The following is a 25602-nucleotide window of genomic DNA, read 5'->3' on the forward strand; positions in this document are numbered from 1 at the left end:
TCCAGGGAAATCTAACTCCTTTAGTGGCAACGCCTCCAAGGGGCGCAGGTGTACCTGTGGTTAAGGGTGTGGATGAGGGAACAGCCTCATCTTTTGGAGCAGAATGCGCAGTCACCCGGTGGCGGGGACGGACGCGAAAGCTCTGGGGGTAGAGAAACCTGGGGGTTTGTGTCAACGCTCCACCCGTCAGGAGCTTCAGGATAAGATGGGGAGGATGGAAAGATGGAAGTTGGAATGAGAGAGCTGTTATGAAGAAACCACTCCTGGACCAAAGGCAGGAGGCTATCCAGGGTGAGAGAAGGGCAGGTCGGGGGATGGGCCGAGTTTGCTCGGAGTCCCCGGGGAAAAGGGGCAGCGAGAGGTCGCTGCCCTCGGGTCCCCCAGCTCGCCGGTGAGCAGCACCGGCGGCGGGCGTCCGGCTCTACAACCCTCAAAAGTACCGGGAGCGGAATGGAGAACCCGGCGTCCCGGGCTCCCAGGGGAGGGGAAGCACGCAGGGCGGGGCGGGGAACACCTCCAGCGAGTGCGTGCGGCGCGCGGGGTTGGGGGCGCGATCTCCGCTTCCCCGGGTGCCCCAGCCCGAGCGCACGCCCGCGCGCCCGCGCCCCCATCCACAGGCGCGCGCGAGGCGCACTCCCCCTTCCCTCGGCGGCGCGGGGCGCGCGCCCGGCCCCCTCCGCGTCTCTCCGCTCTCCCGGCAGAAAGTTAGCAGCGGGGAAGGAACTCGGGGCTGCCACAGCGCGCGGCGGCGGCGGCAGAAGCTGGAGCGGGAGCCGCGGCGGAGCCGGGGAAGCGGGGGCGCTGCAGACGGAGCAGGTGCAGCCGGCGGGTCCGCGCGCCCCCCTCGGTCCCCTTGCCAGAGGCTGAGGGGGGTGGTGGGGGGCCCCCCGGACGCCGCGAGGAGAGCGGGGAGGGGGGGCCATGCGGCCGGGCTCCCCCCCGGCGCAGCGGGACAGCGGCCAGGGCCGGGGGCGCAGCGGCGTCGCTTCATGCAGCCGGGGCGGCTGGGCAGCGGCGGCGGCGGCGGCGGCGGCGGGGGCGGCGGCTGAAACCATGTCCGGGCAGCGCCGGGGGCCGCCGCCGCCGCCGCCGCCGCCGCGAGCCGGGAGCCGCGATGGCCCCGTGGCCCGCACCTCCTCCGCCTCCGCCTCCGCCTCCGTCTCTCGCCGCGCCGCCGCCACCCGGCGTCTCGGCTAAGGGCCCGCCGGCGCGCAAGCTGCTTTTCATGTGCACCTTGTCCCTGTCCGTCACCTACCTGTGCTACAGCCTCCTGGGCGGCTCGGGCTCCCTGCAATTCCCCCTGGCGCTGCAGGAGCCGCCGGGCGCCGCCGAGCCCCCGCCACCCTCGCTGCCGCCTCCCCCCGTGCGCCTCGGCGCCCCCTCGCAGCCGCCCGCGCCGCCGCCGCCGCCGCCGGACAACGCGAGCCGTGGGGAGCCGCCCGAGCCCCCCAGGCAGCCCGCCGCCCCCGGGGCCGACGGCTGGGGGCTGGCGAGCGGCAGCGGGGGCGCCCGGGACGCCTGGCTCCAGACCCCGCTGACCCCCGGCGAGATGGTCACGGCGCAGAGCGCGCTGCTGGAGAGGGAAGTGCCGGAGTCCAGCACCACGGACGAGGAGCTCGCAGGCCGGAGGGCTGCCAACGCGAGCGGCAACGCCGTCAGCACCCCCGACTACGGCGAGAAGAAGCTGCCCCAGGCGCTGATCATCGGGGTCAAGAAAGGAGGCACCCGCGCGCTGCTGGAGGCCATCCGAGTGCACCCGGACGTGCGGGCGGTGGGCGTAGAGCCGCACTTCTTCGACAGGAACTACGAGAAGGGGCTGGAGTGGTACAGGTAGGACCCCGGGCTCGGCGGATGGGATGGGCGCGTGGGGACAGACCCACGCGGGAAACAGCCGCTCCCCCTGCCCTTGGGGATCTGGGCAGAGTTCCGAGAGCCGTGAGCCCCGGAGGGCTCTGCGCACCCTGGCGGGGCAGCCTGGGGGGAACGGCGGGCAGGGCTGGATGCTCTCCAGGGATCACTTTATTCCAGGGCGAGGAGAGAGGGGTCCCCCTGCTCTGCCTGCCTCAGACTCCTCGTCCAGGGAGCTCTTTTCGGAATCTGCCTGGTTCCGAGTCTGGGGATCCCCAGCCCTCGTGTCCGCGGGGTGTTTCCTAACCCAGTCTCTTGCGGGGCGGTGCGCTTCTGTGTTGGGGACGCCGAGGAATGGAGCTGGACAAGCTGGATTGATTAAAGGGCTTTGGGATTTCTTGGAATCTCTCAAGATCGCCCTCAAACGCATTTGCGTGGCTGGAATCCAACTTCAGTGTTTTCAGTTTAGAGCAGAATGAACCGGGAACAGTTAAAAAGATGATGCTGGCGAGTCTGGGCTTTCTCCTGAAGACTCAGGATGCCCCCCACCTCCAGAACTTTCCGTCCCTCTTGGGCTGCTTGAACCCCGGGTTAATTTTGCATCAGGATTATCTGTGTCTACATGACAGTTGATGCCCTAGGAGTTTTCATGCCCTGCACCTGATCCCTTTCTAACCCGTGCCTCATTGCAACAGATTGGAGCTTGTGTCTAGTGAGTTGTTTGTTCATATCCCTCCTTTTCCACCGTCTGCCAGCAGCGAGGGAAGGGAGAAGTAGTAAGTTAAGTGCAGGTAAAATAAATTAATCCACCAGCGTTCTCCCTTGCCCTTCCCTGTTTCCTCTTTTTTTTTTTTTTAATCACTCTGGAAAACAGATCTGGATGGCTGGCTGCATCTCGGCTGCATCTCAGTAATTAATTGCAATTGTCAACCAGAAACACAGGCTTTGTCAGCTAAAGTGATGTTATCATCTTAACAGAGCCAATAGGTAAAATAAGGATTGTTTCCTGACAGGTCGCCTTCTTGTAGAAGAGACATGCTTTTTAAGTTTAAATTACAGGCTGGGGAAGTTTGAGAAATAACTTAACTTTGGAAATATATAATAAATGTGTGTATTGTGATTGATTTCTTCGCCTTTTAAAAATATGCCTTATGCTTTCAAAGCTTGAGAGAAGTACACTTAGGCATAAACATTCCAGCACATTAAACTGAAACAGCAAATGTGTCTGTTCATGTCTTGTCTGTTTCAACAGAGAGAACTAATTGCACTGTTTTAGGAGGCTTCAAACAGTCCCTTTCTATCAAAACATAAAACAGCAAATGCCTAATTTAACTGGAAAATCAGTATTTATAACATCACAAGCCATGGCTTCCAGTTTGCAATTATAATTAAAAAGGTGTTAGGATGATTAATGCAACAACAGCAAAATAAAAAAAAAATGGGGTATGATGTCTGGGAAGGTTTCAGTTGTTAAACTGTTGGTTGTAGGAATGTTCAGGTTTCTGCTGTGGGGTAAAGGTAGGCTCTAAGGGGGTAACCATGGCTTTTTCCCATTCTAATTTTAAAGCTGTATATCTTGTGAGAAGTGTCAAATGCCCTTTGGGGGAGAGGGAGGAATAAAGATCAAATCTTTCCAACATGTGTTTCGGTTGCTCTGTGGCAGCTGGAAATGGAGAAGGAGGTGTTTTATTCAGATGACTTAAAATAAAGTAGATGAACGGTGTAATGTGGACTGCCTGTCAGGAGGTCCCATTGTAGGGTCGGGAGCATTCTCTGAATGAAAAGATAGATGATCCTGACAGATGCCACATTCTTTTACACTGCAGCTGGGAAAAGGAGGTGTGTAAATTGCCTCGCTCGTAGGACATGGCTGTTGAAGATCTTATTCCAACATGTGGTACCCTCAGCCATCACGGGTGGTATTTGGGACTCGGCATCCCATAGGACTAAGAGATGCAAATGGAACTAGGTTCACTCGATCCTCACTTAAGAGGACCATGTGATATCTCCGTATCTTCCATCTGCTGCCCCAGCATCACACCCAGGGTGAGTCCTTATTGCAGTTAGTGATGCTGATTGCAGTTACTGCAGGAGAATCTATCTAACATCGAGGAATCATTTTCCACCCAAATCTGGATGTTGAGAAGACTCCCAGAAACCTTCCGGATCCTAGGATAGCTCTCCAGCCTTAACAGATTCAGTCATGCTTTGAGGGCATTTTAGGGATTTCTGTTGACTCCATCTCTTTAGCTCCCCTCTCTCTTCACGGGCTTCCCAGGTGGCTCAGTGGTAAAGAATCCACCCGGCAATGTGGGAGATGTGGGTTCGTTCCCTGAATTGGGAAGATCTTTTGGAGGAGGAAATGGCAACTCACTCCAGTATTCTTGCCTGCAAAGTTCCACGGACAGTGGAGCCTGGCAGGCTGCAGTCCATGGGGTTGCAAAGAGTTGGACGCAACTGAGCACACGCTCACTCTCTCCCTCTCCCTCCCATGTAGGAAGAGGGGATGGCATCCTCACCATATGGTAGAAGGGAAGCAGTGGCAGTGATTCAAACCAGTAGCAGAAACCCTTCTTCCTGGTTCCCTGGTTCCAGTCTTTTAAATGGTGGCTTCTCTACTTAAGTGGCTATAGTACCTCCCCGTTAAATGGTTATAGTATGGTATGTGTTTTATCTGAAATCTTACTCTACTGTGTGCCTGAGTGGAGATTCACAGGTTAATTAAAGGTTTTGATCCCCTTTTCCCATTATTTGTTTTCCTTTTCTTTTCAACATGCTTCCCGGTAGCCTACTGATTCTGCGAGTGATTCCAGTGGTTGTGATGTCAGCGAGAGGGAGAGCAAGAAGAAACTGGGGCTGCTTTCAGCAGAGCTGGCGAGAGTTTCGTCGCATTTAACTAAGCAGCCCGGGTTTTATTTCCTCCGTGTCACTCCAGTTATGTCTAAATCCGGGTTTTGCTTTCGCCTATGCTGTGGACCTGCTGTGATTTAAAAACACGTTTGAGATTAGAACGTGTGCATCAGATTTGCAGGGCAAGATAGGCTGATGGATTAGGATGTGTGTTAAAGCTATGGAACAGCAAGCCTCACTTGGTGGATTGACACAGGCCAGTGATTAATAAATGGGGGTAGATCAACCCCCCACCCCCTCGCCAAAGTAAAAGGACAAAGCTACAATATGCTTTTCAATAGGAGCTGATACACACTGTCTGGGCAGACCTTACAGTCCTCTAAGGGGTGGGGCCTTGTGGCAAGCCAAGTGGCTGCCGTGGCAGAACTCGTCAATGTGGCAGAGATGCCATGATCCGTGGTCTACCTTGTAGATCACAGGCTGTCCAGTGACCGTGACTTCGTGGCTTTGGAAGCCTCTCAGCTGTAAGGCAATGGGAAGTGACCCTCCATGAGGTCAAATGTCTTCACTGCCTGCAGTTAGGACACACGTCCTGTTGGCTGGAGGGAAATAGCCCGGGGAAGCGGGTTCAGTAGTTTTGCTTGTGGTGCCGAGAGGAGTGTAGTCCACAGCATTGTTTAGATGAGGTGTCCAGAGAGAGAAGGAAGGAGGGCCCGGTAAGGCACTGAACATGCGTCATCATGGCAGTTCACGCTCTATAGACGTGTAACCACATCTAGGTGGCATGATGAAGCTGTGAGCAAAAGAGCAGCCTTCCTGCTTTACAGTTGGCCCTCAGAGGGGAAAACAGCTGCTCAAGTTTGCTTAGCCGTTCAGGGGTTGAGCTGGGATTTGAAGCCGCGGTTGTCTAAAGGCTGGTAGGTAGAGTGCTAGCAAAATCTTTTCCTTCCTTCCTTCTTTCATTCATGTAATGATACTTACAATGATGCATTTAATGATACAGACATTTAATGATACCCTGTTTCCAATACTGTTTTAGGTGTAGGGGATACAAGGGTGAACAAGAAGGATGAAGCACCTCGTCTCCTGGAACTGACATTTTAGTGGGGTGGGAGTGGGGAAAGGGGAGACAGCAAACAAACAGGTCTTTTAACGTGGCTTACTCTTTTAATGTGGCTACTGGAAAATTTGAAATTACATGTGTGACTCCTGTTATATTTATTTCCATTGGGCAGTGCTCCTGTAGAGCAGTGCTGTTTAAACTTTAAATGCACACAAATCACCTGGGGGTATTGTTAACATGCAGGTTCTGATTCCGTAGGTTAGGGGAGGGACCTGAGAGTGTGAATTTCAAATTTCCAAAGTGATACTGATTCTGCTGATTTCTGGATCTCTCTTTGAGTAGCAGGGGCATAGAAAGTAATTCGTGTGCGTGCGTGTGTGCGTGTGTGAGTGTGTGTGTGTGTGTGTGTGTGTGTGTGTATGTGTTATCAGTGATGAGGGAAAACCTCTCTGGACGTGGTATAAGTATCGTGAATGAGTAAGATCCTCCCATGTGAAGACCTGAGTGGAGAGGTTGCCAAGCAGAGGGAACAGCAAGTGCAAAGGCCCTGAGGTAGAAACAAACCTCATGACTTCTCAAAGCATTCTTTTCAAAGCATTCTACAGTGTTTGTAACTGGGCAAAACTGGGTTCAAAACTCAGCTTTGCAACTTACTAGTTGAACGATCTGGGTTGGATAACTGACTTAAATATCACTCAGCTTCAGTTTATCTGAGTAATTCCTTCCTTGCAGGGTTGTTGAGAGGAATAAGTGAAGTAATAAAAGTGAATATATATTCTAAAAAAATGAATATCCCTTCACAGCTGCCATAACATTGACTGGAGGCTTTTATTGGGGATGTTTTTGGGAAAAGACTAATAATTTTGGGCTTTGCAATCTACGTCTGCTTAACCTTTTAAACCAAGGGTCACTCATCAGATGCCTTCAGGGCTCATGTGGGTAATACACTCGAGTGAAATAGACTAGGTGGGGAGAAACTGGGCCACAGACACTCTGTCCAAAAGGGCAGCCACTGTTCTGTTCCGGCCACGCCTCTTCCGTTTGCAAATGTGGCATCAGGGGAACCCTGTCTTCCACTTGGGAAGAGAAACTGGAAATCTGGGTTTTGATGTGAAGTGGCCTGGTTTTTAACGTTGGCAGCAGATTGAGATTTCTTAAAAGCGCCATGTGGGCCAGCACTGCGGGACAAGCAAAACACATCTGTGGGCTGGTCACAGCCAGCTGGCTACTGGTTAGTGACCTTTGGTTTAAACTCATTTCTGAAAGTAACTGGCATACCAGTACCCTCTGCAGTTGCCAGAATTGTGGCTTAAGTGTGCTCTTTCAATTTAGATGTTTTCCCCCTTAACCAATTTTGCAACAGCATGAGGGAAGTCTCTCAGATATATTGTAACAACAACAACAAAGGAAGCTGGATATAAACAGGAGCATGGAGCAGAAAAAGACAATTACAAATAAATTTCCCTTTTGTTCCCAGCAAACATTTTCTTGAGGGCGGGGAAATTCTCAGCTGTTTACTGCTTAATCAGGAGTGCCTGTTTTTGATCCATTTGATCAGTTGCACCAGTAAAATAGATTCTGGTCCTGTGAACAGAGTAAGACTTCAGAGTTAGAAAAATTGGGTTCTAGGTTTTTCTTTGCCACACACTAATTTTATTGGACGTCAGTTTTCTTAATAGCTTCTTCCCTTCTTCCCTCCTTCCTTCCTTCTCTGTTGTTTACACGATGCACGCATGCTCAGTTGCATCTGACTCTTTGTGACCCCCCCATGGATTGTAGCCCACCAGGCTCTTGTGTTCATAGGATTTCCCAGTAAAGAATTCCAGAGTAGGTTTCCATTTCCTTCTCCAGAGGATCTTCCCTACCCAGGGATTGAACCCACCTCTCCTATGTCTCCTGCATTGGCAGGTGGATTCTTTACCGCTGAGCCACCAGAGAAACCCACTTACATGATGAGATTTTATAATCTCCATAAGATCCATTCAGTCACTAACATATTTTGGTTCTAGAACAAACTTCTGTCTTGGACTCTTTGGAGGAAAGAAGCTAGTTGGCTAGAAGCAATGTGCTTTAGGACGTGTATTTGTATCTCTGAACCTGTCATACAGCATCCTCACTGTAAGACCTTGGATGAATTAGTATCACCAAACCTCAATTTCTTCATCTGCAGAATGGGCTCAATAGTATTTCCTTCCAAGGGAATGATGTGAGAATGAAATTAAATGACATTCAAAGTGCGCTACACAGTTTATGATGTAATATATTTTCCTTTCCCCTTCTTTTCTCTTTCCCCCATTTTCCTTCTTTTTCCTTCCATTCCTTCCTTTTATCCTTCCCATCAGTACAGAAGGCCCTAAAGAGATGCTGTAAAGCATTTTTCATTTGAACATAGCCTTTTATTTCAAGATTATGTCCGAATGAGGGATTTCCAACCCTGAAGCATCTCTTAAGTAGCTCTCCAGAGAATAATCAAAACCAGATTCCAGAATTGCGTCTGTTGTAACTTGAGCTGAAGGAGAAGAGTCTGACTTCAGGAGGCAAGTGAAACCAAAATTCTCCCATAAAGGGGATGGGACAGGGAGCTGGTGAGGCTCTCTGGGTTGGCCCTCTGACATTTTTATAGCCTATGATAGAAATTGATGTCACTTGCTCCGATAGGTATAGAGGAGTTTAGGATGCCAAGGCCATGCTTGTCTTCAGTTTTTCAGCAGAGTTGAAAGCTTCTGAGAATGCAGGATGGTTCAGACAGACCCCGCAGAACTCCCTGTCTTGAGATTTGGCAGTTTTCACTAGGGAGTTCTCCAGCCATCACATGATTTATTTATTTTTATTTTTGTAAATCATGCCAGTCATTTTTACTTTTAAATTGAGTCAGGAGAGAAGCTGTGAGACTTCAGGTGAATGAGGGATTGCTAGGGCTGCACGGCAGAAAGTTTTAAAGGTTTTGGTTTTGCATAATGGATGCTATCTCTGGAACTGATGGAACCACCACCCTGTTAAAGTAATTTCTTGATTCTATTGGTTTCTGCGGCTTAACAAGCTCTTCTATAACTGTCTTGGGAATTTCAATCTGAAATTATAATTCACTGAGGGAGCGCTTCTGCCTATCTTGCCATTAATTAAAAGCAGGTGGTTGATTTTTAACACACGCTAGTTAGGATCGCGTTCCTTTAAAAAACTTTTTTACTTTCAACCTTTATTTAAGAATGTATAAAGCACATAGGCAGGAAAACAGCAGCACATGCATTAGGCCTGATTTTTTTTTCTATCACTTATTTTATAAGTGATAGAAATTGAGCTTAAACTATTGTAAATCAAGAAAGGCAATTATTGGTTTATTACTTAGAAAGTCTAAGGGGTGATGGCTCCAGGGAAAGTTGAATCCAGGTCTCCGTTTCTTTCTGGTCTTTTCTGTGTTTGCTGTACCTTGCTTCATTCTCAGGTTGTCTCACTACACTTTAAGCAAGATGGTAAGCAGCAACCCTAGACAAGCATTTTTTGGTTTATCAATTCTTTTGGGAAACTTTTTTTCTTAAGGGCTTCTGTAAGAAATTGCTGGAGATGCTGTTGACCCAGATTGGATCATGTGCCCATTCCTAAACAATCTGTGTGGTGCTCTCATCAAGCCCGGGCGATGTAGCCACCCCTTTGGCTTGGGGTGGTGATGGGAGCAGGGAAGGAGGCTTATTCCCATTGAAACCATAAGGAAGAGTTTCCCTATAAAGAATGAGATATTCAAGGGTTCTATTGATAAAAGAATTAGGGACCACTTAACACCACATATTACAGTAAACATCTGAAGATCCACTCTGGGAAAGGCTTATGATCTCTCCTACTGTTTTAAGTCAAAAAAGGTACAAGTGGTTAGTTTGAGGAGGTTGAGTGTACTTTTTAGTGCTGTTATTTATTCATTAAACATGTATTAAATGTCAGCAATGTGTCAGACATAAATCAGTCATCAGTGATTTGAAGAACTCAAGTGGAGAAATGGACAGTTAAGTGATCACATTACAAGGTAAAGTCCTGACAAAGTGCCATTTATTCTAGGAATGGAGGGATGGTTTGATCTTGGGAAACCAAAAAATTGTGTGGTTTATTCTTCATACTTTTCACTTAGAGAAAAATCTTATTTATTTTGTGGATGCTAAAATGTCTGGTAAAGCTAAGCATTTATTCCTGGTTTTTAGAACATTTGCTGATAAAATCAGATCATACCCAAAGTCAGCATCGTTTTTAATGGTGTAACACTAGAAATATCACCATTAAATCCAGAACAAGATCAGAATGCCCATTATCACCATTGCTATTTACCATTGCTCAGAAATAAATAGATAATCCAGTGAGGTGAAAAAGAATAAGAACGGAGAAGATAGAATTATCACCGGTTGCTAGTAGTTTCATCTCTTTTTGGATGACCTAAGATAAGCAATCTCCACTCCCATGCATAAAACTATTAGAAATAATAATGGAATTCTTTAAGGTGACTGGTAAGGAAATTACTATGCAAAATCTATAGTTTTCCTATATGCCCATGCCAAGCATTTTGAAAATATAATGAGAGAAAATATCCTATTTATAGAACCAAGCAAAGAGACAAAATAACCAGGGATAAATTTAGCAAAACTTGCAAAGGACTTGCAAGAACAAAATTTTAATACTTTAGTGAGGGGTGTCAGAGAAGGAAACAGTAACTAGAAGGAGTCCTCTTTCTCTGGGATAGCATTTCTTTCTTTCCCTTCCCTACCCACTTTTTATTGGCTATCTTTGCTACTACGTTTAGGTCAGGTGTGTTTGAGAGTGGTCTGAAGATATTGTTTCCATGAACATGGCCAAAATGTTGTACTTCAAAGACAAGATTCCCTTACTTTCTACCTTTTATTTAACTGAAGGGAGGATTGTAAGACAATTACTACTGTTCAGGTTCATAAACAGTGTTAGAATTCCTCATAGAGGGCTGGTACTGACTGCTTTATATCCCAGACTGAAGGGACTTTGCTGGTGACTCAGTGGTAAAGAATCCATCTGCCAGTGCAAGAGACGTGGTTTCTCATGTTGAGGTTTGACAGAAAACAGCAAAATTCTGTAAAGCAATTTCCCTGCAATAAAAAATAAATAAGTTCCAAAAAAAAAAAAAAAAAGAGAGAGAGAGACGGTTTCATTCCCTAGATTGGGAACATCCCCTGGAGAAGGAAATGGCAACCCACTCCAGTATACTTGTCTGGGAAGTTCCATGGACAGAGGAGATTGGTGGGATTGCAAAAATCGGATACAACGTAGTGATTAAACAACAGCAAGAATCATTCCTAGTGTAGATTAACTGTTGAATTGATGTAAATGAGTAAATTTAGGTGCATTGCTGTTGTTAGAAAGCAACACCAAAAAATGAATCACAGACAAGTGATGGTTATTTAATGAAATGGGGAGGTGATGATTTAAGATTTGGACCTGAAAGAATCATAGTAGCAACATGGTAAGAATCTCAGGGGTGGACACATATTGTGGGTGCCAGGCTCTGCCCCAAGAGCCTGGTGAGACAGGTACTGTGATCAGTCACGTTGTACAGGTCAGGAAACCAGGGCACAGAGAAGTCAAGGAACTTGGTCAAGATGTGGAGCTGGGATTCAGACCTAGGTGTTTGGCTCCAGACACACAGCATTTCTTTTCATTTGCCCCCAAGCTGTTTTGCACTGGAAGGGCGGTCTTCCAGCTTCCTGGGAGTGAATAGTAAATGCCGGAATTTCTGGGCTGGAAGCTTTTGGTTTCCCATGTGTGCATGGCCTGCCTACTGGACAGGCTGACTGTGGGGGTTTGCCCCCAAAACGGGACTGTGGAAGTGTCTCCTTTTCTCTTCTGGGACCAAGCTCATTCTCACTTCAGGGCATTTTATTTTATTTTTAAAATTTTAAAAAATGTAGTTATTTTTTAATGTAGCCTGTGCTGAGTCTTTGATGCTTTGAGGACTGTTTTTCTTAAGCTGTGGCAGGCAGGGGTACTCTCTAGTTGAGTGCATGCGCTTCTCATGGCAGTGGCATCTCTTGTTTCGGAGCACCGATTCTAGGGCCCACAGGCTTCAGGAGTTGAGGCTCGAGGGCTCTAGGGCACAGGCTCCGTAGTTGCGGAGCCTGGGCTTGGTTGCTCCATGACGTGGGATCTTCACGGATCAGGGATCGAACCCATATCTTCCGCATTGGCAGGCAGATTCTTTACTCCTGAGCCCCCAGGGAAGCTCCAGGACAATCTATTTCTCTCTTTCCTCTTCTGGGAATTCTCTGCCCCCCCCCCAGCCCCCTCCCCTGCAATCCCACTACTACAATGCAGGTATCTGGTTATCTGTCCTCCAGATCTTGGCTCACATTTCAAATTCCCCCAAAGACCTCTCCACACTACCTAATTTAAAGGCCTTTTTCCACTTCTGAGCTTGTTCTACCGTTTTATTTTCTTCAGGGGATGTATTGCTTTCCCAAATCATCCTAATGACTTCGCTCTCCCTCCCAGAAGATCAAGTGCATGGGAACAGGGTCTTGTCCCACGTGATCTCGCCAGGGTTCTGAGCCAGAAGCAGTACCTGGCGCAGGTAGGCACTTCATGATGGTGGCTTATTCATCACCAGTTCTGAATGAGTGACAGTTTATTGAATGAAAGGGGTACCTTCTCTGCCATTTTCTTATAAAACTCCAGGTTTCTGCAAAGAAATCACACACTCACACTCCTTGGGAACTCTGGCTAAGAATTGTTCTCAGTTCTTTCACGTGCTATTTTTGCAAGACTATTTTGGGTACAAGAAAGACAAACCCACTCAAACAAGCTGTGTGGGCTAGACAGTCTCCCCAAAAGGTCCTGCTGGCACACCACATTACCTGATTTATCCTTCATAGCAGCTTCATGAAGTAGGTACCGTCTTATCCCAGTGCTACAAAATCAAGAGAATGAGACTTCAGTAGGGCAGGTGACAGTCATGGGGTCATACCGCAGGCCTTCCCAAGCCAGGCCCCTTTCCATTGTTAACAAGTGGCCTTTGATTCCTGGCCTTTGTTGCTATAGTTGCCAAAGTTTTAGGAGAGCCTGGATTACTCCTGATAGGCTGTTATCCTCCAAGAGTAGTTGGTATTATCTTTCTCTAAATGCATGATCAAAATGACATAATTGCCATTTAATCGAACAGTTAAGTGGAGGCTGTGTTCGATTTGTTACACATGATAGGTGTAAATCCACTGTTCTGCGTCCAGGTTAAGGCCTCAGCAAAGGGTTGGAGATTTGGAGCTGAGGACATGTGAGTCATTTCCTCAGTCTGAGTGCCTTTATCCTAGGACCGCTGGCCTGTTTGGAGCTCTGTGATATTTAGGAAAGAAAGCTGAACCTAAAATCAGAAATTAAAGGTTGGAGTCTGAGTTCTGTGTCTGCCTTGCTTTGGGTGCCTAGAGAGTATTCAGCCTTTGAGCCTTTGTTTTCCCATCTTTAAAATGGGAACATCCGTTTCTAATAAGCCCCGAGTGACGTTGCAAGGGCAGAATCATGGTGATGTGCTGGCATCTGCTTTGTCCCCACCCTGTAGTTGTTGTTAATCCACACACGTTTCCATGAACTCCCCCAGGTAATTGGTTTTCTGGAATGTTGCACTCCAGGGAGTCCCTGAAATATAGGACAGGCGCTCTTATCGTAAAGTTAGATTAAGAAGTTTAATTTACAGGAACTGTTATATACCACGGATATCAAACATTGTGAAGGCAGACTGCATGAAGATCCAGAGAATTCCTGGAGAACCTCTGTCTGCGTAATTCTTTTACCTGACTCATGATCACTGAGGCATCATTCTTTCACACTGAAAAAAACATAAAAAGCCATAGAGCACATGTGCTTTTAAGGATTGCCCTGCAGGGGGTGAGCTTCAGGAGTGACCAGAAGATTCTCTCGTTTTTCTCCCAAATGGCTTGTCATCCTTTTTCCCTGTGCACCCTCTCTGCATTTACCAGGCGGGCATAGTAACGTCCCATCTTCTGGCTGCCTGACTAGCCTACTTTCTAAGCTGTGGAAGGCATGATAACACATCCTCCCAATAGCTATATCCTGATCTCCAAAACCCATGATCATGCTACCTCATGTGGCAGAGAAGAATTAAGGTTGCAGATGGAATTATGATTGCTCAACAGCTAATCTTGAGGGGGGAGATTATCCCGGATTATCTGGATGAGCCCCCATGTAATCACAGGAGTCCTTCAGATGGAAGAGGGGGTGAGAGAGAGAGAGAGGTTTAGATGGAGGTCAGCACGGGAGGAACTCAGCCCACTGTTGGTGGCTTTGAAGATAGAAGGGGCCAGGAGCCAAGGAATTCGGGCCACTTCCAGGAGCTACACCAAAGGCCAGGAAATTGATTCTTCCTTGGAAGGTCCGGAAGGAATATAGCCCTCTTGACACTTTGATTGCAGCCTACGGCGACCCGTTTCAGACTTCTGACTTCCAGTGTGTGCCACCAGTTAGTTTGGGGTCATTTGTCACAGCAGCAGAACACTCTTCCAGAGCTCTCTAGAAGCCACCGTCTTGTTCCTTTTCTTCCCTCTCCTTTTCCTCTGTTTCTGGAAAATACCACCTCTGGGGCTCTGGAGGTGTCTTGCCAAACGGCAGCATAGACGTCACCATTGGCTGTTGGCAGCTGGTCACTGTACCAGCTGGGATTCCCAGGTGGTGCAGTGGTAAGGAGCCTGCCTGCCAGTGCAAGAGCCGCAGGTTCTCTCCCTGGGTTAGGAACATGCCCTGGAGAAGGGAATGGCAACTCACTCCAGTATTCTTGCCTGGAGAGTTCCGTGGACAGAGGAGCCTGGCAGGCTACAGGCCGAGGGGTCGCAAAGAGTCAGACACAACTGAACATGCGTACACGTACTGTACTAGTTAGGGGAAAAAGTGAACTGTTGCAACAAAGAGATCCCAACCTGTAGTGGCTTTACATGAGATAGATGATTTTTCTCTGAAATTCAGTATTCAAATGGAGTATTCAATATTCAAATTGAAATGTCAATATTCAGAGTTTGTAGCAATCAGTGCTGCCTGAGACCAGCCTCTCAGGAGGAACACGAGCTGAAAACTGTGAGTTCAGGTGTGTGGGCGTGTGTGTTTGAGTAGCAGCATTCCCCTGGGTACTCCAGTCTGGACTGCTGGGGTGACTGTGCTCAGGAAGACCAATCAGAGACTCAAGTTCCATTCTTTCCGTCTTGTTGCTCTGCCATCCCCTGGGGAGCTTGTTAGAAATGCAGAACCCTAGATTCCACCGCAAACTTTCTGAAGCAGATTTATAATTTTTAGAAAGATGTATTTATCTGGTTTTGGCGTGCTGGGTCTTCATACTGCCTGCAGCCCTCTTTAGGTGCGGTGAGTAGCTGGCTGTTCTTTGTGTGGTGCTCAGGCTTCTCACTGCCGTGGCTTCTCTTTTTGCAGAGCTTGGGGCTCTGGGCACATGGGCTTCAGTAGTTGTAGCGCGTGGGTTCAGCGGTTCTGGTTCTTGGGCTCTAGAGCTGGATCTCAGTAGTTGTTTCGCCTGGGCTTAGTTCCTCCAAGGCATGTGGGATCCTCCTGGATCAAGGATCAAACCCGTGTCCCTTGCATCGCAAGATAGATTCTTACTCACTGGACCACCACAGAAGCCCCAGAATTTACATTTTAAAGCAGACACTTGGGGAGTTATTTTGCACAAAGTTTGAAGAAGGTTGCTTTATAGTAAACCTGTTCAACTTTCAGCACTGTGGACTTTTGGGATCAGTAAAGTCTTCGTGGTGGAGGGCTTTCTATGCATTGTAGGATGTTTCGCAACCCCTCTGACTGCTGCCCTTCCCAGTTGGCAATAGTTAACTTCTCACCTCTACCACCCCCACCATCTGAAGAGCCAAAAATACCTCCAAACATTGCCTGGTGTCCCTGGGGAGCAAAATTGCCTGTGGTTTACTGAGAACCCCTGTCTTGAAGGATTTTTCTCCTAGGTTCAGAGCTGATACTCTACCCCATTTCAGTTCAGTTCAGTCGCTCAGTCGTGTCCGACTCTGCGACCCCATGAATCGCAGCACGCCAGGCCTCCCTGGCCATCACCAACTCGGAGTTTACTCAAACTCATGTGCATCGAGTTGGTGATGCCATCCAGCCATCTCATCCTCTGTCGTCCCCTTCTCCTGCCCCCAGACCCGCCAAGCATCAAGGTATTTTCCAATGAGTCAACTCTTGGCATTAGGTGGCCAAAGTAATGGAGTTTCAGCTTTAGCATCAGTCCTTCCAGTGAACACCCAGGACTGATCTCCTTTAGGATGGACTGGTTGGACCTCCTTGCAGTCCAAGAAACTCTCAAGAGTCTTCTCCTTCCAGCAAATAGTTGCAAAGAGGGCAAAGTTCAGGAAGTAACTTTCTCTTAAGCAAGTGGAGTAAATGACACTCATGACTTCTGCTCTTTCTCTTGGTGAGAATTCCTCTACAGGACCACATTGAACTGTAGGGGATTCTAGGAACAATATGAATGTCTCTGGGTCCAGGAAGGAGGGGAGAATGAGTCTGGGGTCATCTGCTAAAGAAATTTACACAAGGATGTGGTCATACTTGACCTCTTTTTATTATCTTCCATCCAGAAGGGAATCCAGTTGGAAGGATGAAATAAATTGAGTGGGCATAATGCTTTTTGCTGGGCTTCCTAGGTGGTGCTAGTGGTAAAGAACCTCCCCGTCCCCCGCCCGCTCCAATGCAGGAGATGTAAGAGACATGGGTTTGATCCCTGAGTCTGGAGGATCCCCTGGAGGAGGAAATGGCAACCCATTCCAGGATTCTTGCCTAGAGAATCCCATAACAGAGGAGCCTGGCAGGCTGCAGTCCACAGAATTGCAGAGTCAGACACAACCGAAGCAACTTAGCACACATGCAATGCTTTTTGTGTGGAACATAGAACTATTTTAGGAGGTCACAGGATCTTTTAGGACACATGAAATGTACCTCATTTTCTACTTCTGTTAAGAATTTGATCATCAGTCGTAAGTTTTTTTTTTTGCTATAAAAATGTACTTATATTGATTTTTTTTATATTGAAATAATAACTTTCTTCTGTATCTGTGAAGACTATGTCATTATGATAAATGTGTTTGACCAGATGAAGATATATGTACGTACACACATCTGTGTTTGTGTACATAGGTAGCTGCCTACCTGTCTACGTATCTGTCAGTCTGGCTTGGTCCCACACACGGCTCTTGCCCAGTAGACTTCTAGCTTTGTTTCTGCTAACACTCTTTCCTATTTGTTAGATTAATTAATTTATTTTAATTGGAGGCTAATTACTTTACAGTATTGTGGTTTTTGCCATACGTTGACATGAATCAGCCATGGGTGTACGTATGTCCCCCTGTCCCAAACCCCCCTCCCCATCCCACCCCATCCCATCCCTCTGGGTTGTCCCAGTACACCGGCTTTGAGTGCCCTGCTTCATGCATTGAACTTGGACTGGTCATCTGTTTCACATGTGGTAATGTACACGTTTCAATGCTTTTCTCTCAATTCATCCCACCCTTGCCTTCTTCCACAGAGTCTAAAAGGCTGTTCTTTATATCTGTGTCTCTTTTGCTGTCTTGCACATAGGGTCGTCATTGCCATCTTTCTAAATTCCATATATATGTGTTAATATACTGTATTGGTGACACTCTTTTTAAAATTAATAATTTACTTTTGGCTCATGGGCTTTTCATTGCTGTGCACAGGCTTTCTCTAGCTGTGGCGAGCAGGGGCTCCTCTCTAGTTGTGATGTGTGGGCTTATTATTGTGGTGGTTTCTTTTGTTGCAGAGCACGGGCTCTGGGGTGTGTGGGCCTCAGTATTATGCCTTTTGGACTTATTTGACCCTCAGCACATGGGATCTTAGTTTCCCGACCAGGGATCGAACCTGTTTCCCCTGCATTGCAAAGTGGATTCTTAACCGCTGGACCACCAGGGAAGTTCCTCTGCTAATGCCCTTGACCTCAGTAGTCTGCTCTTCACATTGACTAGAGTAAGTGATACTTTTAGGACATAAAGCAGACCACATCACTCTCCTACTTCACATGTTCCAATGGCTTGTTATCAACCGAAAAGAAAATTCTAAGTCCTGATCATGATTTATAAAGCCCTAAAGAACCTGATCCCTGCCCACCTCTTTACCCACAGTCAAGAGCCTTCTTGTCTTTGTCTCTTTGCCTAAACCATACGGATCTCCTCGCTTTGTGTGTTCTGCAGGAAGCCACACGTTGCCTGTCACGGAGCCTTTGCACTTGTTGCCTCCTCCACTTGTAATGCTTTGTCCTTAGATAACTGCGCAGTTTGCATCTGCCCTTCATTCGGGCCTCTGCTCAACTCTCCTCAATATGACCGTATCTTGAACTACCTGAACTTACCAGAGCTTCCCTGGTAGCTCGGCTGATAAAGAATCTGCAATGCAGGAGACCCTGGTTCAGTTCCTAGGTCAGGAAGATCCCCTGGAGAAGGGGTAGGCTACCCACTCCAGTATTCCTGAGCTTCCCTGGTGGCTCAGCTGGTAAAGAATCCGCCTACAATGTGGGAGGCCTGGGTTCAGTCCCTGGGTTGGGAAGATACCCTGGAGAAGGGAATGGCTACCCACTCCACTCTTCTGGCCTGGAAAATTCCATGGGCTGTGTAGTCCATGGGGTCGCAAAGAGTCAGACACGACTGAGCGAATTTCACTTTCACTTTTCACCTGGACTGACTTTGTGCACTCCTAGTGGTAAGAGCTCCAGTCATTGGAAAGTGCTGATAAAACAGTGTCATCATTAATATTTTCTTAATTCCATAGTTATTTTGATCCTGCCCAGACAGATTTCTGTTTTCTTGTTGTTGTTTAGTTGCTAAGTCGTGTCTGACTCTTCACAACCCCATGAATTGCAGTACACCAGGCTTCCCTGTCCCTCACTATCTCCTGGGGTTTGCTCAGACTCATATCCTTTGAGTCTGGTTTCTTAATTTCCTGGTTTTTAATTCCACTATCCTGGAGGGAAGATCTCGTTCTGATCAAAATGAGCATGACCAAAAAAAAAAAAAAAAAAAAAGACCAGGACAGTGCAGGGGTGCATTTAAAAGATGTTTCCGGAACTGTCCGCTATTCCTGCTATTTAAGTACCCCGCCACTAGGTGGTGGTCATGTGACACAGACTGATCTCAAAGCAAGGCTTTTCCTGAGTTAGATGTTTGAGTGACTTCAGGTTGCTTCCAGTGTGGGCTAATCCCACGTATTTTGCCCCTGCAAAATAAGAGCCTTTATAAAAGGCTCACATTCAGTAAACAATAAACAGGCAAAACAGATGTTTAGAGAATGTTTAAAACAAACAAACTCAAACACAGTTGGCTATCTTTTTTCTCTACCCCTTCTTAGCCAATTTTTAAGATTTGTTTTTGGATACAAAGAGTATATTGCCAGGTGGCATTTTTCTTTCCTTATTAGCGATGGATATCTGAATATGGACAAACAAAATGAACATACCATGTTTCCATAAATATTTAAGGCATTAAATGTTAGAAATTATTATAATAATGTACATGCCAGGAATTAAATAGATTACTACCCATTTAGACTCTGAAAATTGCATGGTGATCTCAGCCAACAAAAACCCCGTAACCTTACCCAGAACCACTGAGTTTCTTATTTAGAATAAAATACGAATTTTTTTCAGTACTCACTGGTTCTCATTCATGTATGAATTGCTGTGTGAGAGTCTGCTTTTAGTTTACCTTCAACTCTTGACATTGATGTTCCTAGATTTTTTTGGATCATATCTGTTTCTAGTCTCTTTTCCTTTCCTCCACCAGGAGGAAGAAACTGTCCCCATCATAATATGTTAGAGCATGTTTAAAGAAAATCTTTCCCAGTGCTTAGAAGTGTAGCTGTGGAACTCTGTTGGTTAGGGTTCTCCTGGTTATAATATGCATAAATTCCACATAATATCTGAACCAAGCATGAACCAACAAAGAATTTAATGGTTTATATGTTTGAGAAGTCCTGGATGGGAATGGCCTCAAAAGGTGAAAGTGAAAGTATTAGTAGCTTAGTTGTGTCTGATTCTTTGTGACCCCATGGACTGTATCCTGCCAGGCTTCTCTGTCCATGGAATTCTCCAGGCAAGAATACTGGAAAGTGAAAGTGAAAGTTGCCCAGTTGTGGCCCACTCTTTGGGACCCCATGGACTGTAGCCCACTAGGCTCCTCTGTCCATGGAATGCTTCAGGCCAGAATACTGGAGTGGATAGCTGTTCCCTTCTCTAGGATGATCTTCCTGACCCAGGGATTGAACCTGGGTCTCCAGCATTGCAGGCAGACTCTTTATCATCTGAGCCACCAGGGAAGCCCAGGAATGGCCTAAGTTGGGCTTAAACAATGTCAGCAAATCTGTCATTTTTGAATTTAAAAAAGTTTCTTGGCTGTGCTGTGTGGCATGTGGGATCTTAGTCCCCTGACCAGGGATCAAACCTGTACCCCCTGCAGTGGAAGCTCAGAGTCTTAACTGCTGGGGAAGTCCCAGCAGATGTCTCATTTTTGGATTCCACTGCCTCTGAGGTGGCTGGTTGCTTTCTGAAAATCTGTCCCCTTGTGCATGGCAGTGGGCGCCAGCCCAGGCTTCTCACCCCAAATGCAGTAGGAAAATGCGCCATCTTTCTCCCCAAATTGTCTGCTGATGCCTCATTCCCTCTTATGGGGTCACACACAGACATCCTGCCACCAACCCTTGTTGCCAGAGCGGGTGTGAGGCTTGAGGTACATGCCTCTTTGGAGCAGAGGCGGGCTGCTTCTCCTGGGGGCACGGAGGATGAGATGCGGGCATTTTCCCAAAGCAGAACCAGAATTCGGTTATCAAGGAAAGGAAATGATGCTGGTGCCAAAACAACAGATGTCTGTTTCAAGATTCTTCTGTTCAGACATAATCTTTTGCCGAAGCACAACAGAATAAAACAGATACAGCAAGTGCTCTGCTGACTTGTGTGGGGTTGGGGGGCCTGGGTCTTCATCTGTGTCTTTCCACCAAGGTGGGCACAGTGTGACTCCAAAGCTCCCTCTGTGGCTCACTGCTTGAAGATTCTACTGCTCTTTTTAAAAATAACTTTTATTGGAATATAGTTGATTTGCAGTGTTTTGTTAGTTTCAGATATACAGCAAAGTGAAGCAGTTATACATATACATATATCCACTTTTAGATTTGTTTTCTGTATGGGCCATTACAGAGTATTGAGTAGGGTTCCCTAGGTTATACAGGGGATCCGTATGAGTTATCTATGTTATCTTCTTTAACATAGAAAGAAAGGAAGGAAGGGGAGAAGAGAGGGAGGGAGGGAAGGCAGGACAGGACACTTGTCGAGTGTTGGTGCCTATGATGTGTGACAGCCTGAAAAAAATATCTCAAGAACCTGCTCCTCAGAAATCACTAATTATTTATTTAAAATATTTTCTATTTCCATCATTTCCTTAGCAACCTCTAGCAGCTGCCTGGGAAAATTTAAAGGGATTGTATATCTTACAAGAAAATTCTTCAAATAGCAAGTGAAATCGTTTCATCACATGAAGCCTTCCTGCCCAGATTCCCTTCAAGTTGAGAGGGAGAAATGGTTTGGCATTTCATCAGCCTTCATGTAACAACTAGATAGCCCAGAATTTCTAGATCAACCCTGATTCTGTGTCATTTTCCCTCTTTGCAGTTAAGGTAAAGCCGGTGTTAGAGAATTAAGTGTGATTTAATTTTTTACGCTTTTGAAAGACTTATGAAAATAAACCTAATTTTAGGGAAAAACTTTTTTGGGTCAAATCTAGGGTCGTGGTGTTTTGTTTAAAAATAGGTACCTTGTGTATTGTCTGGGGTTTTTCGTTAGCACAAAGTGATATTTCCCCCTAAGATCCCTCCCCTATCATCTGTGGGAATGGAAGTCTAGCTCTTTCCTCATTCACCACCCCCCCCCCCCCCCCCCCGCCCCGCCACCTCAGCAAAGAAAGCCACAAAACACTTCCCTGTAAGGTTTTGCCTGCTGGTTCTTGCCTGGAGAATCCCATGGACAGAGGAGCCTGGCAGGCCATAGTCCATGGGGCTGCAAAGAGTCAGACACGACGGCGACTAACGCACACTGCTGGAGGTAAAAGGGATGGATGAATTAGGAAGAGCCATAAATACATCCAGCCTCTGTTAGCCTTTCCACCTAACAGAGTGTGTTTGAACCCTTGTTTTCAGGGGGTCCGGGTTCTCAGCTCTGGAAGAGTCCAGATTCCTTGTGATTTGAGAGTCTGAAGACCTCTCCAAAATTCTTAGTTTGGAAAAAGGCAGAATTTCAAGACAAATAGATTAGCTGGGAAGTGAACCTTTGTGATTTCTCCTTGCTGGCAATTGTTCTTTGCATATTATGCATTCTTTAATAACAACTGTTAACTTCCTTGGAGTGCTTATAGGATTAAAGGAAAACCCCAGTGCCTGCATGTCCCTCTTATTTAATCCTCACAGCAATCCCTTTCGAGCTGGGGCACCTGATATTAGGTGAGCACTAAGGCACAGAGAGGTGAAGGACCATACCCTAAGATACACACGTCATTAGCGATGTGAGCAGGATGCCAGCATAGGCATTTAGGGCATGCTCTTTTGGCCAGAAGGCTGTGATACTGAGAGAGCGTTCCATCCACAGTCCAGCTGTCTCTTATTCCTGTCGGCAGACAGAGTCGAAAGCCACTTCCGCTGTTGAATTCCGCATGCCTGCATCTTAGAGAACAGCTCCTGTTGTTGCATTTCAAGGCTGTTTGGGAAAATAAACCCGCATCTTCTGATACCGTGAAAGACAGTTGATAGTGTCTGCCTACTGGAGTTTGGTTAAAGGTCTCAGCACTTGGGATAACTTCAGAGAGAGGTATTGATTTTCCAGGCCCTGCTGTGAGCTGGCAGCTTCAGACACCCAGTGACTCAGCTACCCCTTCCCCAGGGCAGCAGAGGTATGAGATTTGCCCTGGGTTGTGTATTTTTTAAAAAAGAAAGGGAAGGGGGGGAAAAGAAATCCTTCGGCCTTAGCTATTTCAAAGCTTCGTGAGGGAGGGAAGGCATCTCTTTGCCTGCATTTTGCTTAGGGGTATTTCCCACCTGCTGCTCTGGTTATTGGATGTCTCTTCAGGGAGGGGCTGGTGGCAGAGGCTGTTTTGCTCAGGAGCATTGTGGTTAGTTCTTGTTCCTGATGAATAAAGTATCCCCCTTTCCCCCGGGTTCACAGCTGCCTTTGGGAAAGTGTTTTCCTGAACAGTACTTAGGCTGGAATTTTAGTAATCACATCACCCCTTGTTATAAATCTCTGTGACATGAATACTCCTAGTCTTTATAAAAGTGCAAGGTGTGGAGTAGAAGACCTTCCTAATCCTTGCTCCTCCTTAAACCCAGCTTTATTAATATTTCTTTTTCAAAGGGAAATATTTTATTTCATATATTTATTTTCTGTTTTTAAATTTAGTGTTTCATTCGAGGAATATGCCTTTACAACGTTGTGATGGTTTCTGCTGTACAGCAACTGGAATCAGTTGTAACCGTGTGTGTACATATCCGTCTCAAGCCTCCCCCAGCCCCCACCCTCCCGCTCCCATCCCGCCCTCTAGGTCTTCAGAGCACCAGGCTGGGCTCCCTGTGTTGCACAGCAGCTTCCCACTGGTTATCTGTTTTGCTCATGGTAGCATGTGTGTGTCAATACTGCTGTCTCGATTCCAGCTTTGTGTCTTGTTCCACTGCCCACACCTCACGGACCACGCCTATGGAATTGCCTCTCTTCCTGCTGTTCCTGGAGCTTTGCCCTTCTTTGAAGTTGGCAGGGACATTACAGTGCCATTGACTGAACGGGTGCTATTCCCACCAAGAACACTCTCTTCCCAAACAACAGACTGCATGACTGCCCTATGACCACCTGTTCTCATACTCATTTTACACATGAGAAAGCTAAGGTAGGGGAAATGAAATAACTTGCCCAAGGTCACCCTGATCCAATCATGGGTGGGTCTGAATCCCAGGGTCTCACTATCGGATTCTATATTATGGTCACTGCTGCTCTCCCACCCCACCAATTCATATGTTAAAACCCCAAGACCTCAGAATAGGACCTTGTTTGGAGATAGGGTCTTTTCAAGAGGTAATTAAGACAAATTGGGGTCATGAATGTATCATGAATGTTTTCTTGTGTCCAAAATCCACTTCGATAATAGTTTTATGAACACAAAAGTAATATAGACAATGGGCCACCCCAGAGTTAGGGCCTGACCACACCCAAGTTACAGAAATACATTTCAGATAAGGAACAACACAAAAGAGGTACTGCAGGATAACAGTAGCAATGGTAGCAGTGACAAAAATGATGAGAAGGCGGTGTGGATATATCTTCGTAATGTGGGGGTGGCAGGGTCCTTTTAAATCAAGATTTAAAAAAGAAAATGACAACCCAGAATCCATAAAGGGGAAGATGGATGGATTTGCACATAGAAAATGTAATATTCATGTATGGAAAAAGAATCACTAACAGAGTGTATTAGTTTGCCAGGTCTGCCGTAGGAAAATGCCATACACAGGCGCTTAAACAACCGAAGTGGGCTTTCTCACGGTGCTGGAGCCCAGAAGTCCAAGGTCAAGGTGTCGGCAGCGTTGGTTTCTTCTCAGGCCTCTCTCTCTGCCTTGTAGATGGTTGTCTTCTCTTCCCTGTATTCTCACATGGTCTTCCCTCCGTGTGTCTGTGTCCAGGCTTCCTTTTCTTATAAGGACATTAGATATATTGGATTAGGACTCCCTCTAATGACCCCATTTTGCCTTAATTATCTCTTGAAAGACGCTATCTCTGGGACTCCTCTGGTGGTCCGTTGGTTAAGAGTCTGCCTTGCAATGCAGGGGACTTGGTTTCCATCCCTGGTGAGGGAACCAAGATCCCACATGCCTCAGGGCCTCTAAGCTGTCACGCCCTAACCAGAGAGTCCATGTGCTAACTGAAGAGTCTGCTGCCCCAAAAGATCCCGCATGATGCAGCTAAGACCCAATGCAACCAAATACATTTTTTTTTTTTTTAAAAAAGAAAGACCTATTTCCAAATAGGGTCATATTTTGCAGTTTTAGGGGTTAGGATTTCAACACATGAATGTGGGCTGGGGGATGCGTTCAATCCAGTGAAGTCAAGGGCCCGGAGGACACATCTGCAAAGAGTCTACGGGCTTCCTCTCCCCTGTGAGCTGCTTGGGTATCCTGCCACTTCTGCTGTCCCTATTCTTCCGGAACTACTAGAACTCGGTGCCATCCCCACCTCCAGCCCATAGGCAGTCACATCCTTTCTTTAGATATGTGACTATTTTCAATCCCGTTGCATCAGGTCCTGAGACTCAGAAACCCCTCCCTGGGGACTTCGCTTATCTCTGCTTGCATCCAGGAAGAGATGCAATTAACGTTTAATTCTTAGAGGCCAATCTTGAAAAAAAAAAAAAACACTTTATTATAAAAGTAACATGAACTGGTTTTTAGAAGAAAAAAAACACTAACACATAGATGGAAATAAAGCCAAAGACTTCTCTTTTCCCCAGCGCTCACATCTTGCTTTCTGCAATGCCGGCTTCGTTCCCAGATGGGCACCATTGCTTACCGATGACTATGTTTACTTCTATTTGACTGATTCACACAGGATAGAGGAAGATGTGGAGACTGATATCGTCTGCTGACACTGATGACATGTCCTTGATATGGCTAGGACTGCCACAAATCTGTAGTGAGTGAACAGATACCCCATGGCAGCGCACCATTTTCTAGGCTAAGTATTTCATCCTTACGGGACCCTGTGAGGTGGTCCTCTTATTAGCCCATTTTTCAGATGA

General features: G+C 46.8%; 1 protein-coding gene across 1 annotated transcript in view; it reads left to right on the forward strand.

Annotated features, from left to right (window-relative positions):
- HS3ST4 (heparan sulfate-glucosamine 3-sulfotransferase 4) overlaps positions 1115-25602 on the forward strand; it is a 482455-nt gene continuing 457967 nt past the window's right edge. Inside the window, exon 1 of the mRNA XM_018041080.1 lies at positions 1115-1830. Coding sequence (XP_017896569.1) covers positions 1115-1830 — 716 coding nt within the window. The remainder of the gene's footprint in view (positions 1831-25602) is intronic.

The sequence above is a fragment of the Capra hircus genome, chromosome 25 (assembly GCF_001704415.2).
Source record: "Capra hircus breed San Clemente chromosome 25, ASM170441v1, whole genome shotgun sequence".
NCBI classification, from domain to species: Eukaryota; Metazoa; Chordata; class Mammalia; order Artiodactyla; family Bovidae; genus Capra; species Capra hircus.